Here is an 18,727-nt window from a genome sequence, read left to right on the forward strand (position 1 = left end):
CGCTGCTGAAACCAGCGGAACGCTGTGGGACGAACCCTTGCACTGGTATATGAAAACCAGAAGCTTTTTTCCCTTTGTTGTTGTGGCAAAAGTGCCGCGTGCCACCAAGGAGCCGTTTTCGCCGTCTGACTTGAGACTCTCCGCCAGGATAAATTCACAAACGCTGGCGGACGGGATTCCCGGGTGTCGCGGTGGAAGTGAGGGAAGTTTTAACCTGCTTTGTGAAAAGCGTTAAAAAAGAAGAGGTGACTCTCTGAGCAGCCGATGAGGTTTTGGCTTTACAGCTCTCGAGCGGGGTGAGACGGCCAGGCGGGGCTGAGGTCCTGCTGCAGCCTGGGGAACCCGGCGGGAACTCCCTCGTATCAAATGGCGTACCCCGATGCTTTGGGCCTCTGCTCTCCTGCCCACGGGGCAAGTTCAACCAGCTTGACTGAAAAGCTGTTTGGAGGGGGAGCGCTGGGCAAGCAGCACAGTTTCCTTGGGAAGCACGGGGAAAAGCGTGTCCCAATAACGTGAGCGATAAATAGAAAATTGAAACCTGTGTTAAATTCTCTTTCCTAAGTTCTCTCTCTGCTAGCAAAGGCATCAAACAGCCAGAGCTATTTAAAATGGTCCAGTCTTACTAAATTGATTTTAAAATCAATCAAACGGCACAATACCCCCAAACAGGTATAATGCAACTGTTACAATCCTCATTTAAATTACTCTGCTTTAATCAGCAAATTAGGGCTCAGCTATGTGATCGGTTTTTATTAGTTTAGCAAATTATGATTCAAATACACATTTAAGTAACTTACCATTAATTAAGCTAACCCATTTCAGTCAGCGATTAAGTTTACACTCGAACACACACACACGCGTCCAGGTTTCATTAGATCGGTATTAAACTGGTTTTTGTTAAACTAGTTTAACGCAAGCACGTGCAAGGCTTGGCTCTACCTGACGACCACCCTGCGCGGGGAGGGCGACGCGCCTCGTCCTGCCACCCCAGCTCTCGGGGAAGAACCTGAACTGCAGCGGGTAAGGCACGGCCACGGGGTTGATTTTCGGCAGCCGCGTTAACCCCCTCCGCTGCCCTGGGAGAGTCCGCAGGGCTGGAGCCTTCAGGCGCAGCACTGGGAGCTGTACATCAGCGTGGCTGTTGTCATTCGTATCCGGATCACATCAAATACCGAACTTAAAGAGCAAGCGCAAGACTCCAGATCCTGACCTGGAGAGGTTTCATCTTTCCACGTTCAATGTCAGAAACATCTCTGATTGCGTATCACAATTACTGCCGATTCCCTTTCCCCTTGCGCTCCCCTGGCTGAAAGCTGTTTCCTTTCCGTGATGCTGAAGTTGGCTTTTTTTTTTTTTTTTCCACAGTACCAGCAATTTCAGCTCCCCGGAGGCCGTGCGGCGGCAGTCTCCCGTGCTCACAGCTTGTCAGACAGCTCGGCGTGCCGGCTGACACCCATGCAGGTAGGTTGGGGGGTTGTTCCTGTCTCGGCGCTTAGCTGGAAACACGGAGGCATGGCTTCCGGCGTGCCAGTCGCCTGGGTAAGCGCGGGCGCCCTGCTCACACGAGTTTCTGTGCTAAACAAGTCCTTGAGGGTTTTCAAACCATATGGGACGAGTTGGGGATGAGCCAGCTGATGCTGGTGCTGTTCACAGCACGGATCCTGGGTATTTCTGGCTGTAACAAGGACAGGCTTGGGCGAGAGGCTGTTGTACGAATTACTCAGGAAGCCGTCCTTCTACAGCAAGGAAATCCTGTATTGGGCTATATGTGGTTTGCAGCAGCCAGCTCTGCTTGCAGGCTTTCTGATTAAGAAGTGCTCCACCCTGCTGAGAGCTGGTGAGCAAACAGACTGGCAGAGGTGGCAAGAACATCCCGCTGATTAAACAGAAAATATTTTAAGAGAGAATGTGTAGTTACACCCCTACACCCACACTCCTCGATGTCTGTGCACGTGCTTTGGGGGTCTGGCTCTCCTCAGTCCTGGGTTGCTGAGTCTCCTCCGCTGCTTGTGGTAGCAAGATACCCTCTCCTGTTTTCCCATCCCTAAATGGGGACCCGGTCACCCTGCTGCCGTGGCTGGCAGAGACTCATGAGTCCACAACACACAACGGATTCCCGTCTGCCCGATCGTGTCGGTTTGTGTTGTAACAAACAGTACCCCGTAAAACCTCGGAGTCAGAGGAATGGCGGGTGAAGGATGGTTGGTCTGATCATGGCATCACCCTCGCCGGAGCACCCGTGGGCTGGGGGAGGAGGTGTGCTAGCAGCTTTGTTTCAGAGGAAATGCTTAGAAGAGTAATGATGGGGGCATGAAGTCAAGTGTCTGATCTTTCAAACTTTGTATTTTTTTGCAATTGATTATTGTGCTTTTCTGCTACAGGCTGTTTAACGGTGCATGATACGTATATATGTGTATATGTATAACCCACGCACGGTAACGAGCAGCGGTACGTCCCGGGTGCAGGAAGGCATCCCCATGCGTTTCCTCCTGCACCTCAACAGCCTGCGCGCAGCTTTGGTTCAGCGGGACAGCTGCCGGCCTGGCCGGAAAGTCCCAGGCTTGGGGCTCAGGCACATCGTGAAAGCACCAGACAGATGCCGTCACCTGGCTGTGCCTTCCGTCCTCCTGCCGCTTGCTTCTGCCCGTGGGGATGGTGAGCTTGCCGGTGCAGACTGCTCCTCCTACGCCTCAGACAGCTGTAGCACCAGCGGATCAGTGGCACGGACGTACGAAGTACTGCTAACGGGGGAGAAACTTTAATGGATGCCATACACTCAGCGCTTCCTTTTGCCTCTGCAAACCTCCTCCAGAGATACCATGCAGATTGTATATACTGGGGTATCTATTTTTAGCTCTGACTTGCATGGGAGTCAGTATAACCTTATTCCTTGTTGAGCGAACAGGATGTCCTGGATACGGGGCATTCTGAAGCCAGTGTTTAGATAACATCTATTTAAACAATGGGGGATTTAAACAATGGTAGTAAAAATTGATGAATTCTCTCTGGTGCTGATTTTGAGGTCATGGTTATTGGTGTACAACCTAATATTTTTCTGGAGTACGCAATTGCTGTTAAAAACCTCATAACATTTATTTTATTTTAGTTTTAGTTTTATACAGGAACAAGAAGACTACTACCTAAGTGAAAAAGGAGGAGCATCAGCAGTATAACTTGCCAGCAGTGGAATTTAGAGATCTTTTAATCCAAACAAATGAGCTGCTACTGCCTTGGGAGACCCAGAAAGAGGAAAAACAAATCTGATAGCCACCACAGAAGTAAATGCATTGCATGGGGTCTGGCTCCTGGAAAGTGGTGGAAAACCACGCAGGAGAGGTGAGTCGCATCACTGCGACTCGTTCTCAAATTCACCATATTCTTGTTACTAGACGCGACAAGAGGAGCAAAGTACCCCAGACTAGATAAAACAGTTTGTTTCTTTTCCTCTGTGATGGGTCGTAAACCGCAAACTACGGCTAAGCTGTGATAATGCGGAGGAACTGTACCCGTTGCAAAGCAAACACAGCCCCGGCAGCGTAATTGCAGCGGGACTGGAATGGTGGCTAACGAGGAATGATGCTGTTTGGTAACTGGAAGCAGTTTTGTGTTTGTGACCACTTCAGTTCTGGTACAGCAGCCAGCAAACGCCCTTGGCTTGTGCAAGCAGACAGATGGAGTGGCTCTTGAACCGGCTGTGTCCGAGAAAGGTGCGGATAGTGACGCTGAGCACCTCTGCGAAGTCTCCCCCCCGGCCTAGCCGGTGTTTTGCCCAGAGACCCAGCCTGCGCTCAGGGAGCGGTGAAGCAGCTGGGGGCCCGGGAAATAAGCCACTGGGCATCTTTTATCAGCCGCAGGCTCTACAGCTCTCGTCTTGCCACTGCCTGAGGAGGTGAGAAAGGACTAGCTGGTGATTTAAACAGCGGTAGTAAAAATTAATGGTGTGGATTCACCCTGGTCCTGATTTTGAGGTCATGGTTATCAGCGTACAGCCTGTTACTGTGCAGCTTGAGGGAGCCTGCACCAGCACCAGCACCGTCTGGCGCGGGTACGAGCGTGTGCTGAGCCGGCATTTGCACCGGCGGGTCCGTTGTGGCTGCTCGCACGCTTTGTGCCAGCCGGCCCCTGGGCTCGTGCCAGCCGGCCCATGGGCTCGTCCCGCCGGCTGGGGTGGCATCTGCATTTTCTCCAGCCCGTGGGGCCCAGGGCTGGCAGGGAGGCTGCAGCTGTCGCCCTGCCCGCAGGTCGCACAGTGATCGTCGCCGTGCTGCGATGCTGGGGGTCACCCCGTGGGCAGCAGCTGCCTGACAGGCACGAAGGGCCGTGCCAGCTCCTGCAGATGTAGCTGTCTGTCTCCTGAGCGTCGACGTGCAGCTAATCAAATCAACCTTGCATGAAAAGAGAGCGCAGGCTGTCTTGAAAAATCAGTATGCCTGTAGCAAGACCTGAAGGCATGTGGAAAAAGGTGTAAAAAAGCACAGGCTATTAAAAATGGAAAGTATGGGCGAATGGTTTCAAAGAGTTCAACGGTATTTTTCAGTAAAACATCTTGAAGGATCGGTTTCATACCAGCACAGCTGTGCTTTGTAAACATTCTTGGGGTTTGTGGGTGCAGAACAAAGTGTTTGAAGTGACGGGTCACGGGCAATAAGCAGCATGATGAATGTTTTTGTCCTCTTATCCGGCTTTGTGAAGAAATACAGGAAAACATGAAACGAGGAGTGGGGAAGAAAGATGCTTTTTGCTTCCTGGTTGTTTTCAGAGATAGGGCTGTTGTGGAATGACATTTCTGAGTAGCAAGGCCATGGCTTCAGCTGTCCTACAGTTGTCAGAAAACACGCTCTTGGTTGTGGGCCATGGAATATTGTGCTGGTTGAGGTGGTATAAAATTGCCTACAGTTTCTTACCTTTACATCTGCTTTATTTTTAATTTAAAAAAAAAATAAACTCCTGATTGTAACTCCAAGGGTCAGTGTTGGAGTGGTTAGGACATCTCCCTGTAGCTCTCAAGTGCACTCTTGCCTCTCACCCTGGTTTGGTTGCCTGTGAATTAATTCAGGCTGCTTGACCTTGGTTACCTAGTTTGGCTTTGAGTGCAGCGTCTTGGCTGTAAAACGTAAGCTTCTTTCTGTGAAGTATGATTTTTATGTACTTGAAGTCATGTTTTGTTTCATATAAAACCAAATTACATAACCAAACATTCGTACAGCCTTTCTCTCGCACTTGGTTCTCCAACCCGTTTCTTGTTACAGCATTTTCAGCGTGCTGGGTTCAGTCTCTCGTACCCAAGCACTGCTCATCAGCTCCACGGGGCCACCCATGGCACCATACAATGCAGCAAGTTGCAGTAATGCAGTAATAACTCGATCACCTGAAATTAAACCACAACAGAATGCTGACATAAATGCTCCTTAAACTTCAGCAAGCAGCTTCAAAACTCAGTAAATATTTATGAAACAAACAGAAGCCGAGGATGATGGTCCTGTCCCCATCGGCATCTGAGAGACAGCTAGCTTCCAGGAAAATACATGTTTAAAAATGATCTTGAGCATCCGTGCAGAAAGCAGGGGGGACTTCTAGAAAGAAAACCCAGCCCTATGGTCAAGAGATGCAGCCACGGACAAACGCTATATAAAGAAGTCTTGTCCCAAACAGGGAAAATGTCAGACCACCCTGATGACTGGATCTATGTGGTACCATGTGGCACAATTTTCCTTTTTTCTAAATGTGAAATGCTGCCTTCACATCGTCAGGTAATTGAAATCTCCAGGCTTGCAGCAGCAGGAGCTCGATATGCTCATTTGTCAGGTTTAATCGTCATCACCATCGTAGAGGACACTTCAAGCTAAAGCTAGCTGGGACACAAAGATCCAGAAATACAGCTCAGCTACAGCGAGGATGGGACAACCCGTGAGGGACACATCTGAGGGGGTAGGAGGAAATGCAGGTCCTGAAGATCTCTTCAGATCCGCAACACCCTGAAGAAGTAGTTTGGGTGATGAAGTCTTGGTGCCAGGCAAGTGCCAGTGATTTCTATGGGGTTTAATGTGGCTGCTCAACTCTCCAGCAGTGCCTGGAGGCTTTGCACGTGCAGCAATGTTTTTGGGCCCATCTTCTGACCCAAATGTTTGGCTCTGCTGTTCGTGGGCTTGGGATGACGCCCGAGGCAGCCCTGTCTGCCTATCTCTGACGGATCCTCGGTTCTGCCGTTGGTTCTTGCCGAGGGCGATGCTGTGGGCAGAAGTGTCGTGACAGTCGCAGTTAACCGCAGCGAGCCTGATACCGTGCTGGTTCTCAAACAACAGATGAGGCCAAAAGTCCCTGTGCAACAAATGAGTAACTCCTCCCAAGGTTATTTCTTCCCTTTTAGTTTGTCACCATCTGAATGATTTGGGCACACCAGGCTTTCGAATGATTTGACTGTTAGTACGGCAGCAGGCCCTACGCACCTGGTGAATTAATGGAGACAACTTTGCTGTCCCTTTGGCACTGAGCCCCTTGGGCAGAGCTGTGAACAGAGGGACTCCCCTGCAGCGGGACAGACCTTTAACACTTTTACTTGAGGAAAATGTGCAAGGTGGAGCCTGTGACATGGCACCACTGCCCGGGCAGCAGCACTCCCCGACGACACAGCCCTCCCCTGATGCAGGTATACAGAAACACTCAGTTTTACATCAACACCCCCCCCCCCCGCAGTGTCCTGTTGCGGTGGGAGGGGCACGGACACGCGTGTTTGGTGCCCACACAGCGGCTCAGGCTCCGCTCTCAGGGCCAGCGCAGGCAGCCGCGGTGCAGGGCCGGCGGGGCTCTGCCCTCGGGGAAGGAGCCGCCCGGGCTGCGGGGATCCCGGCCTCCCCCTTGGCGGGGCCGGCCCTGATGCGCCCCGAGGCCCGGCCCGCGCTCCCTCAGCGCAGCGGGAAGGAACGGGCGGCGCCGCTCCCCGCCCCGCGGGCGGCCCCGGGCGGACAACGCCCCCGGCCCTCACGCCGCGGCCGGGCCCGCCGCCCGTGGCATTTCCTCTGAGCTCACTCGGCGGCTGACGCGGCGCCGCTTCCCTCGGAAGAGGAAGGCTCGCAGCGGAACGGCGGCAGCAGGCAGGAGGGGTGCGCGGCGAGCGCCGTGCCGGCAGCGGCGGGGCGGGGGGGGACAGCGGCGGGGCCCGCGCTGGGGGCGGCCGGGGCGGAGGAGGGGGGCGGCGGCGGCGGGGGCGGGCGCTCCCCGCCCGCGGGGCCGGGCGGCGGCCACCCCCGTGGCCCGACCCCCCGCCGCGCCGTGCCCGTCTACACCCTCAACTTGCGGGTCTTGTGGCCGCTGGTGACCGGCCTCTGCACCGCGCTCCTCTGCCTCTACCAGGCCCTGCGGGGCGGCGCGGCCGGGGAGGGCGCGGCGGAGGCGGGTTCCGTCCCGTTCCTCAAGGGCTCGGCGCTGCTGCTGCTGGGCTGCCTGCTGGCCCGCTGCTGCGGCGCGGCGGGCGGCGGCCCGAGGCCCGGCGGGGTCCGGGCGGCGGGGGCGGCGGGGTCGCGGCGCAGCGCCCTGGAGACCTTCTACGCGCGGCAGCTGCGGCTCTCGCCCCATGTGCTGGGCCACAGCAAGGCGCACGTCGGGCGCGTCGTGGCCGAGCTGGTGCGCGCCGCCAAGGCGCAGGGGCTGCAGCCCGGCCCGCTGGCCCTCAGCCTGCGCGGGGACTTTGTCCGCATCGGCAGCGCCTACGAGCAGCACAAGGTGCGCAGCCCCGACTGCTTCGACATCCTGGTGCCCCTGCGGCTGCCGCCGCACCTGGAGCCCCAGCCGCGCCGCGCCGATGGGCTGGGGCCGCACGGTGCCTTCGTCTGCGGCCTGCGAGCGAGAGCCGGCTGGCCGCGCCGCTACCGGCCCTTCGCCGAGGGCTTCTGTGTGGAGCTGCAGGGCCGCAGCCACCTCTCCTCGGGGCTGGTGCTGCGCTGGTTCCAGGGCCACCTGCAGCGGTGCCTGGGTGCCGTGCGGTACCGGCTGCAGGAGCGCTGCCGCATCAGCCTCTCGGCCTGCCCCGGGCGCCTGCCCACGCTGCACATCCTGCCCTGCTCCGACTACGTCTGCTGCCACATCTCCATGGCCGTGCGCCTCATCCCTGCCATCCCCCTCGGCGACGCGCTCTACCTCACGGCCCTGCCGCCCGAGGGCCCGCAGGCACCCCCGGCCCCCGAGGCCCTCTGGGGCCTCAATGCTTCACGGCAGGAGCAGCGGCTGCTGAGCTGGCTGAAGGAGCAGGCCCCGGCCTCCTCCTGCCACCTCAAGTGCCTGCAGATCCTCAAGGGCCTGCGGGACCTCCGCAGGCAGGGCCTGGAGGAGCCCTTCTGCTCCCAGTGGGGCCAGGTGCTCTCCTCCTACGTGCTGAAGACGGCCCTCTTCTCCCTGCTGCTGCAGGGGCCCTTGGACGCCTGGGACGAGCGGTTCCTGGTGGAGCGGCTGGAGGACCTGGTGCTGTACCTCAGGGACTGCCTGCGCAAGCAGGTGCTGATGCATTTCTTCCTGGGCAACGCCAGCCTCCCCGAGGCCGTGGCGCTGCCCCGGTTCCTCAAGGAAGCCGCGCCTGTGAATTTGCTGGCCGCCTTCGACGGGCCCACGCTGGACCTGGCCGCCTTCCAGCTGATCAACACCTGGTTCCAGGCCCCGCACATCATCAGGATGTACAGCAGCCCGCGGTACTTGCGACCAGCGCTCACCCCGTGCCGGCACGTTGCCGAGGCCAGGCAGGAGCCACTGGGAGAGTGAGCTGGTGGCCAGGTTGGCCAGCGTCACCAGCGGACCCTGCCAAGGCAGCGTGCGCTCCCAGCCTGAGGAAGGTGGGATCTGCCTGAGGAAGGTGGGATCTGTTTAAATGTGGTCCTGTGGTTTTCTCCTCTACCTGAGAAAACTATGAAACCAGAGGCCAAGACTTAATGAAGTTGTGATTCTTGTTTTTTAATCTTGTTGGTTGTTCGTGGGAACATTGTGAAATTTCTGGGGAAATGCCTTAGTTGAGAAGCGTTACGTTCAATCGACTGTTTGCAAGCCTAACTTTAACAAGGCTCAGACTGACATTTCTGGAAATCCATGTTAACTTGTCTTAGTGGCAAAACTGACCTTTTTCTGAGATTTGCTTTTTATGATACAAAATCCATTTGGGATTTAAAAATCCTGTAAGTGCAAACAAACCCGCCCCCAGTGTACCAAGATGCTCTTAAAATGCAATGAGCGCCAGAGCAAGGGTGTTGATCACAGCTTGAAATGCTCAATGACATGCTTTAAATTTCCTGTGTAATCAATTACGTTGTGCTGAATAGAAATACAATACGCATGCTAATGTAAAATTGAGGGAAGAAGCTAAACCTGTCTCCTACAACAGTGTGAAGAATTTAGTTGCATGTTTCCTTGTTCAAGTGAAGGTTATACTGAAGGATTGAAATGTAGATAAAAGGAAACCAATAGCACTTTATTTTCACAAAAGCCTTCTTTTTAGGGTAATTGGCTGCACTAAATACTTGCTACAGAGGAGGCATTAGTATTTTGTTAAAGGGATGATGTTTGAATCATCCTGAAGAAAACCTTCTTTTATGGAAATACTCTGAGGTTGGTTTGTTTGTGGGTTCTTGTTGAGATTTTTTTTTTTCCGTGGCTTCAAGTATTATTTTCTTAGAATTTCCTTTACCTTGAGGACCAACAACAAAACTGAGACATTCTGTATTATTTTTTTCTTGGAACAAACCTTAAACCAGTCCAAATCTCAGTGCTTTAAGCTGACTGCTGCGTCCTCCTGCCCTCGCGTAGTAGTTTGGTGGGATTTTTGGATGACTGTCTAGCCAGTTGTCTGATTGTGGCAGTGTTTTGACCAAATAACCTGATGGGATTTTCTAGTGCCGTGCTATAGCAAATAGTTATTGCGGGGAGGAGGAAGTGAAATATTTCAGGGTACTTTAAAATTATTTAGCACTAATTCATGGTACAGTGGCAGTCCTAGGCTATGGATTCTGGTATCCTCTAAATAGAAACATCAGCCAGATAATTTCCACTTCTTGCCTGGTTACGTGCCAGTCGCTGGAATAACCTGGTGAGTTGTAATGCAGCCAGCTCTGCAAGTGTCCTTAGCTCCCTGTGCAGGTACCCGGAGTACGGGAACCCGGTGTGTCCCAGGGTGTCAGCAACTTCAGACCTTCAAATCCTCGCTTTATTGGGTCACCTGCTCAAGTATTTGATGTGTTAATACGCAAAATGTGTTGCTGAATTGCTGGCGCTCAGGAAACTGAGCGTGTGCCTTATTACCCACTGCACTATGTCCTAGGCGAGCAGTCTGAAGTGAATTATAAATGACCAAGTGTAACTTCTGGGAAGCTTTAGGATAACTCAGAGTTACTAATACACTCCTCTCCCTCATGTACATAGAGATACCGGTGTGCTTTATTTACAGTTCTATGCATCAGAGCACAAACCAAACATTTTCGAAATCTATGAAGCTTTATAAAATTCTATTTTTCTAAATGGAAAAACTCCCTAGGCAGATGTTTGCCTACTTCTGTCTGTTTTTTTAACTGCTCTGCAGTCTTATTTTCACGTAATTATAGCCTAGGTCACACCCGCAAGTTGGGTTATTTTTATATATGAAGCACTGTGCTTCTTTCTACAAATACAAATAGGGTATTTATAGGTAGTATTGATCAAATGTTCTTTGCACATGGTATTTAAGGCTAAACGAGCTATCTTGGTGTTTTGATTTATTTTTTTGGTAGTAGACCATGATACGTACTATTTTTGCAGAGTTGTGTTACTTGGTATTTGAAATAAAACGCAGTTCTGCAATCGATGCCATTGAACCTTTTGCCCAAAGAAGGACTAGATGACCGGCCCAGGGTGTTGTGGATGCCTGAACCAGTGACATAAAACCCCTTTAGCTGTTAATTCTGGCATCATAACCACTTCAGTCAGCTGTCGGTTTGTTTACATCACTGTGCACCCTGTCTCTGAAAAGTGATCTTTTCTCTGAAAAGGGGTGCATGTTTGGTGTGGTTTTAGTATTGCTGCGATACGTGGAAATCTGTAACGGGCTTGGTAAGGGCTTTCTCACTAAAATGTAGTAATGCCAGGAAAAGACAGTTGCATTAGGAAATGTATGAGGAGAGATGGTGGAGAATATAAATAGTTTAGAAAATGAAAGTTGGGCTGAGGAGTGAGTGAGTGTGATGGTAAACTCTCAGTGAAGATCCACTGCAAACAAGCCAAAGGACATGGGGATAAAATTGGGAGAGAGCTATTGAAAGCAAGGCAGCTTTGGAGTGTAGGGAAGAGAGATTTAAGTGGGTTTTGCTTTGATAATATTTCCAAAGTGGTTGAATCCATCAGGGCTGAAGAGTGAGGCAAACCCTCAGTTTATTCACCAAGTAGGTGGATCTTCAGCGTGAGTTTTTGTTCAGCGAGGCATTTTTGAGTTTGTGATGGTTGGTGATGGGAGAAGATGTATGTGTTTGCTTTAACCTTAGGCTCAGGCAAGCTTTCTTGAGAGGGGGCTTGCTGCCGGTAAGGCAACGTGCATGCGGTTGGTGGGAGGTCTGAGAAAATCTCTTGGATTAACTTGTGGCTCTGTTGTACAACTGAGATACGAAGTGTATTTTCTTTATCTGCTATAAAGCATGCATTCATGAATACAGTTCACAAAAGGAGCTGATAAAAATTGGGTTCTAATACGGTATTCATCTTATTCCACCACAAACGTGACAGCACTGGTACCTGCAGCGTGCTGGAGCTGTTACAGGGCCTTATCTGCAAGGAGGCGTGTGGAGAGCTTGACCTACACAAGTAATCCTGTGGGCCTTCTGCCTTCTCCCTCTCCCAACCCATGGATACTGTACACAGAGCAGGGCTACGGATACGTCTTTGTTAGGGTCGTAGCTGTTGTAGTGTACTGTGGATTCAGCACGGTTGCCTCTGTCTGTGTAAACTGAAACGCGAACGCGGAAGAAAGAGCGTGTTACTTAGCACTGATGTGGGTTCTTGCTTCTCTTTATCTGCAACCTCATTTTGCAAAGACTCTGTGCAAATGAAGTTGTTTCTGTTGAACGTTGATTGGGAATTCTCTTGCAAGAGAATAAGTTTATTTATAGTACCAAAATGCATATATGTGACTTCATTTTGTATTGAAAAATGCTGTGTATTTCTCAAAGACATCGTTATTTCTTATCTGACTAAATGTCTGAAAAACATTCCTCTTTTGATTTTGAATCTCTGCAGAGTAATGTAAATTTTAAGTGTCTGTTTGCAATGGATATTCTTGGTACAACTATTTTTTGCTGGTTAATAATCAGACCAAAGATTAAACTAAAGTGTTCAGCTGCTATTGTGTTTTTTTTCTTAAAAAAAAAAAAAAAAAAAAAGTGTTTATAGGCTCAAAGTGTCAGCCCGTTTTAATGAAACCTTTATAAATTCATTTTCTATTTAATATCAAAATACACTTGCACTTTTATTGTTTCCATAAAAAGTTGATGGTTTTAATATTTCACTGTAGTAATAAACAGCATCTGTGCCTCAAGATTTAAATTCCTTGTTATCTTCTTTTCAGCAAAGGCTACCTGCAGCCCCAAGACTCTGATCAGCAGGTTTATGTGCTCTTTAGGAGGAGACTACTGAAGTGGCAAAACCCTGGGAAAGCACAAGTCCTCGCCTTGGGGATGCGCAGAGGGATGCGGGAGGAGAGCCAGGAGGGAGCCTGGAGCGCAGCTGGCACCCTCTGTGGTGGTGCTGACTTTTGAAACGGAGCACGCTGGGCTTTGTGGCTGTCTCGCTCAGAGGTTAAGAAGGCATCAGTTCTTGTTTCTTTGGCTCCAGTTTCAGGTTGCTGCATAAAATCTCCTTTTTCTGGTGCTTAATGAAGAGCTAGGACTTCTTCTTTTCACAGTATCTGTGTGAGCCTTTCAGCGTGACGTGTACAGACACGTCTCCGTTCCAAACTGTGTAGGTTGCGTTTTATCGCATATGGAAAATCTCCGGCTGGTTTCGTGGATGGGCCAGCGAGTTACCTGTCCTTTGTTAGTCTTTGGTAAGATGCCAGAACTATACACGTGTGGCTTGTGCTGATGTTCCCTACTAAAGAATGAAATACCAGCAAGACCCCGAGCTTTTTAATCATTAAACCAAAGCTAGGCTGAAAATAACTGTCTCCAGGCCTTTGTGTGCCTGCCTCTTACCTTGCAGGGAGTAGCTTCTGTAAGAGGGGCAGCAGTCGGCGGTGCAGTGCCCGGCAGCCCCACCGGCTAACGGACTTCTCGCTGGCCAGGACTGGAAGAATGTCATTCCTTTAGTGTCAACACTCAGTCACCCAAGTCAGCGCGGAGGAAGTGTATTTAGATCTTTACCTCTTTAATAACTTTATCTCATATTAATGGCTTCCTTTAAAAGCAGTAACCATCCTCTGGTCTCCATTCATTCCTTGCTGTGAAATATTTCTCTTTGAAGCCTGAGTTTCTATTCAGCAGAAAATCATTAAAGAAACACAGGAGTTTCCTTTCGTGATAAATCTGTTAACAAAAAATTAACTGGCCTACGGACTTGCATGCTTGGTGTTTAAAGAAAAGCCGGTTTGCATCCATCTCATTGGATAAATTGTTTAAAATCTTTCCATCCCTGTGCAAATACCTCCCTTGTAAAGCAGCCAGGAGCGAATTGCTGATTACGTCCTGCTAATGCACGTCAAAGCTACCTGGAGGGGAAGGGACTCTCACTTGTGCATCCCATTTTCATAAGGCTCCAAAAGAGTTCACGCATGAGAAATTTGCTTTTCTAGGCTGGTTTATTTCCTGTGTCGCCTCTTTAAATGTCTGCCTGGTGAGTCCTCCCTGAGGTAAGTGACGTTCTGACGGATGAGAATTAATTTGAGTAGCTGGCAGAAAAGCAGCCAGCCCCACTTTCGCTTTCACTGGGCCGATAGCGCTGGGAAGTGGGCGGTCGACGTCGGGGCAGGGACCTGCACCCCTTTAAGGACGTGGATTCACCTTCAGGGCTTGCTGATGCTTCTGAGCACAGCGCTCTGCTTACTCAGGGGGGTCTGAGTAGCTCACAACTCTAAAATAAGCAGGATATGGAGGGCTGACCGTAGATAGGTCTGCCTGTACATTATATCACTGTCATGGGTTTCTCAAACATACGGTATGCCTCATTAAGAGACTACCTGTGCTCTTGTGCGTGTGTGCCTGCAGCCTCCTATTTTAAATACGTAACCAAGAATTGGCATATTTGCAACTGCTTTATAAGAGATTCAAAGCGCTGTAAGACTCGATCGGCAACAGAGCTATAGATAACGTATGTTCTGTATCTGTGCGACAGGCTGTTAGGATTCAAATAACTATTTACACGCAAAACTCTTAAAGGTTGTTACAAACGCCTATGCATCAAATGTCATCGTGTACCAGTCTTCTGTGTTAAGGAAGCCTTATTTTTTTTGCTTTTAAAGGATAGCAATGCTGATTCAGAGACTCCGAAAATGTCTGTGTGCTCAAGTTACAGGCTGCGTTTATTGAGACCCCTGGGAATTCCACGCACAACCCCCACAACCAGGACCAAAGCTGCATAGAGAATACTCAGTTCTCTGGCCTGGGCTGGGTGTAATAAGGGCTTGCTGGTGTTTTCAAGATACTCGTCATCCTCTATTGGCTTCTGTCCCTGCCGCAGAGTCCATACAATAATCTGGGCAGGGAAAAAAAGGGGGAGGTAAGGAATCAAGAAGGTAGGAATGACGGGGATTAGGCTGTGACGGTTACTAGCTATCACAGAAGAAAAATTACCCTTATGATAGATTTCTAGTGGAGAAAGTGGAAGAGTTGCTTTGAAGAGTCTTGGTGTACTGATAGAGACCTGCTAGCTGTAGAAACAGAGGAAGAACAGTAGCAAACTTCAACGAGATAGCCCACTTCTCCACTGCTATTTCAGTCTGCTCCTTTCCCGTTTCAAGTATGGGAGAAGAGAAACTCGGAGCTGAATTCACTGGCAAATCAGTGTGCTTACTAGCCACGCGTCAGGGGAGGGCAAGGGAGGGGGCAACTCTTGGATCACTCTTCCGATGTTTGATTCTGCGCAAAATTAAAATGCTGAAATACAATACTCCCAGCGAGGGAGGGAGTGTTGGGGAACGGTTTGCGAATCTGTCTCCCGTGCTATCCCAGATGATGCTCTGGGATCACGGCTTTTAAAGACAAGTCCTGATGGAAATTCAGCTAGGTTTACGCGTGCTGGAAACTGCTCTTGAGTTTCCCAGTCCCTGCTGGCATGGCACAGGGAGCCGCTCCGCTGCCTGCGCGAGTGAAGCGCTGGAGCAGCAGCTACAGAGGAAATGAGTCATTGCTCTATTTCTGTTGCAAAAGACTTCTCTGCACTGTGCAATGCATTTAGGAATGAATTCTTACTGCTTCTTGGAAGCTCTCTTCTAGGACCACGCTTAGGCATACAAACATCAGCGAATTACCAGCCACGTTACAGACTGCTACTTCATTTTGAATAAGTCGTGCGGGCCTGGCTTCTGCGGGGAGGTGTTGGTAGGGTCTTCCTCCAGCTGGTGTTTCACCCAGTTCTCAGCTCCCAGTCTGTCCGCTGGTGGAGGGGGCTGCCGCCGAAGAGGCGGTTGTACGAGGGTATCCGTGTGTCTCCTGAGCATCTCGTTTTGTCAGACGCCCTTGGAGGTTTGTTTAAGTGTGTTTCAAAAAGGAGAAACTTGCTAGTCATAAGGATTGTGAATCATGGGCACTTCTCCAAAAAAGCGTTTCTATACAGAGCCTGTGAGTGTTTTCCCAGAAGCTGCTTGAGCTCAGCAGCCATTCAGACCCTACCAAAACTCCTGACATCTCCCGAATATTAAAAAAAAAACAGTGGCAGGGTTAGGTAGGAGAACAGCAGCAGCAGACTCCGACAAACCAATAAACCCATTTTCCCCCTTTTATTTCAGTGTGGCGTTTTCCAGAGCGCTGCAGACAGACGTTAAACTGCCCGTTGGCAGGACGGCTCGCTTAAGAGGCACGGTGCGTACGAGGCGCTGCCTGGTAAGAGAGCATCAGGCCTCTCTCCAGCCCCTCACTGCTGCCCTGGCACGCAGACGACTAAATAAAGTGGACTGGCACTCGGTTGTAACTTCTGCTGTGAGAATGCAGGTAATTAGTAAGACTTTGGCAAATTGTCTGTTTTCAAATCTCGCAGGAGTCTAACTTGTTCAGGACCAAAGCAGGTCTTGGCCGAAGCTTTGTGTATGCCCAAGGAGGAGTTTCTTCTAACAGCGTGCTTATCTCCTGGCTCCTCGAGTGGCTGTCTACCCTGAGGCGCAGAGTTTCATGATGTGCTGCACCTGGCTGAGCGCACCAATTCCAGCAGAGCAGCGGCAATGCGACTTCACCGTGACGTTTACCCCCCGCGTTTTACAGGTGCTCCTTAAAACCTTCCCACTTCCAGGATAAAGACACGGTGGGTGCCGGAGGGAGGGAGGCTGCTAGCAAAACACACCGACTTTTGTGGTTTGCTCCTTGGAAATGCTACTAGTGCTCCAAGAAACCATACAAATCTTGTGTGCAGAGCTTGTGTGAGCAGTGGTGTTCTAAATCTGCCTCTTGAAATAATTCTCATTACCCAAAACATTTATAGGGCACATCGTAACGAGCTTTCAACACTCAAATAATTCCTCAAGGAAGAATCGTTATGGTCTTCCAAAATGATCCCTGTGTTAAGTGGCAATTAAGAGCTAATTATAATGAGATGCTGTGGGATGAAATTATTATCCAACTTCGAGCGACAACAGAAACACCCACGTAGGCGAGCTGGAGGGGAGATGGTGGGAGAAAGGGGAACGGCGGGAACGCAGCGACGCTGCAAGGAGGGGCAGGTGCCTCACCTTGGGGAAGACGAGGCCAGCGATGGCCATCAGAAGCATCAGCCCTCAACGGAAACCGTGACGGCTTTTCGGAGGGCTGACTCTGGGATTTGCATGAACTTCTTCAGCCAAAGCTGTCAGGGCTTGTAGCTTTTGTGGAAGATGTGGTTTGAGCACCGCTTTCTGCCTTCCGAAATGTCGGCTGGTGAAAGCGCTGTTCACCCGTCTCTGGCAGCTGGAGGGGTACGATGGCTCCTACCTGAAAAAGGGCCCTTTCGGGGGTGAAATTCCTCTCTTTGGCCAATAAAGACCTTTATAATGAGACTTTCAGGTCAAAGGGCTCCGGCAGCACAACAGTTTGAGCATCTATTTGCCTGGCGGCCACTGGAGTAGCTGCGTGTGAAGTGCACAGGTATTTTATTTGAATAAAAAGTCTTGCTCCCAGTGGTTAGCAAACACAGCCGCCCCGGAAACTTGTGAGTTGCAGAGCAGAAGGTTAATTCTGGGTGGATGATGTGCTGCTCGGATTGAACGCAGGAGCCAGCACATACCAGGGTATGCTGTCCTGGCTGCTCCGGCACATCTCTGCCCCTCGAGAGCAAGCGGGGGGTGTTTTCAGCAGATTTTCCCCCTCCGCGACGGGTCCCTTGCAGCGAAGGGAGCAGACGGGTAACTCCCTTCTCCTGCGCAGTATTTTCATAACCTCTTAACGGCAGCCCGGCAGAACGGGGATGAGATGGCGACCACGCGCTGGCCACGGCCGCTCTGTTTCTGCCAGTGGGGGAGGAAGCCAGGATGAGATCAGATTTACTTTTTTCCCTTTTCTGCTCGAAAACTTTTTTGCGTTGCTAACGAGGTCCCCAGCTCAAGGCCGTAACAGGGATGCCGCAAGTAAGCTTCCTCCCTTGGGAAAGGGCAAATGCAGTCCTCGACTCATAGAAACTGCTTTTCTGGGGTCAGTGGGATGCAGCTAGTCACCCCTGATGGCCCGTGGTACTGGCTGAGCTATTGGCGCAGGGGCATGAGGCACAGATAGAGCTGGACCTGCACCGGGACGTTGCTCAGGAGCAGAGACACCTTCCCCGACGGCGTGTCTTGATCAGGGAGAGGAGGGACGTACCGTGCTGCTCCTGCGTAACGCAGGGAGCGACCCCGAGAGCCGACGTGCTGCCGTCTGATTTCTGGGAATGGGGTTCGTCAGGCAGGCACCCAGGGGAGCGCCCAGCGGCAAGGAGGAATTGTACACCTGGATTTGAGCAGCTCCTGCAGACTTTTGCATAGGAGGTTGGCTCGGTCTCTGATAAAGACAGGTTTGCCTTCCAAGACCGGCAGGGAGCACAGCGTTTTGCTTTGTGTAGTGATTTTGGTTTCCGTTAATGTCCAGAGAAGAGATTCCTAACGAGAAGGAAATTTTAATTCGGAAAGGCCTTGGTTCATTTATATTGGTTGCATTTAGCTGGATTTACAGATTCCTTCTTCAGCAGAGCTACGTTGCAGTGCAAACACTGCAGGGTAAATGCATAGAAATGGGGCGTAGGAGGAAAAAAAACCAACCCCAACAACAGAAACAGGTGAAACTGAGGTCCCTACGAGGCAGAAATATTCCATAATCCCATGTATTTCTTAGCTAAGCGCTGCAGTACTTTAGAATGCAAATTACCCCTTTAGCCCACCAAGTTTAGCTCTACTGCGTGATACAGTATTTTGCACATCTGCCTAATGAGATGGGAAAACCAGATGTACCGGTTGCTGCTGCTGTGAGGGGACGCTTGGAAAAGGAGCCGTTTGGAATAAAAATAGTCTTGCCCTTTTGAACCTGTTGAATTCTGAAGTCGACGTGGGCATGTTTTTGCAAATGATGGTTTGGTATTTGCAGCTGAA

General features: G+C 50.8%; 1 protein-coding gene and 1 long non-coding RNA gene across 2 annotated transcripts; both read left to right on the forward strand.

Annotated features, from left to right (window-relative positions):
- Positions 1 to 792: 792 nt before the first annotated feature.
- LOC129213090 (uncharacterized) lies at positions 793 to 4,925 on the forward strand. Its single transcript, XR_008579351.1, has 2 exons — positions 793 to 1,461; positions 2,382 to 4,925. It is a non-coding gene; the product is annotated as an uncharacterized LOC129213090 (long non-coding RNA).
- A 1,663-nt stretch (positions 4,926 to 6,588) lies between these two features.
- Positions 6,589 to 12,529, forward strand: ITPRIPL2 (ITPRIP like 2). The gene is made up of 2 exons (XM_054843269.1): positions 6,589 to 6,646; positions 7,196 to 12,529. Exons 1-2 carry the CDS (start codon positions 6,589 to 6,591, stop codon positions 8,746 to 8,748), a joined length of 1,611 nt encoding a protein of 536 aa, XP_054699244.1. The 3' UTR covers positions 8,749 to 12,529.
- The last annotated feature ends 6,198 nt before the right edge of the window (positions 12,530 to 18,727 follow it).

This window comes from Grus americana, chromosome 15 (genome assembly GCF_028858705.1).
Source record: "Grus americana isolate bGruAme1 chromosome 15, bGruAme1.mat, whole genome shotgun sequence".
NCBI classification, from domain to species: Eukaryota; Metazoa; Chordata; class Aves; order Gruiformes; family Gruidae; genus Grus; species Grus americana.

What these genes read in the sequence shown, in the direction of transcription:
- ITPRIPL2 (XM_054843269.1), top strand. Translation starts at nt 6,589, where the DNA reads ATGGCACCACTGCCCGGGCAGCAGCACTCCCCGACGACACAGCCCTCC. An exon ending in ACAGCCCTCCCCTGATGCAG is followed by an intron (nt 6,647 to 7,195) that starts GTATACAGAAAC and finishes AGGGGGGCGGCG; the next exon opens with GCGGCGGGGGCGGGCGCTCC.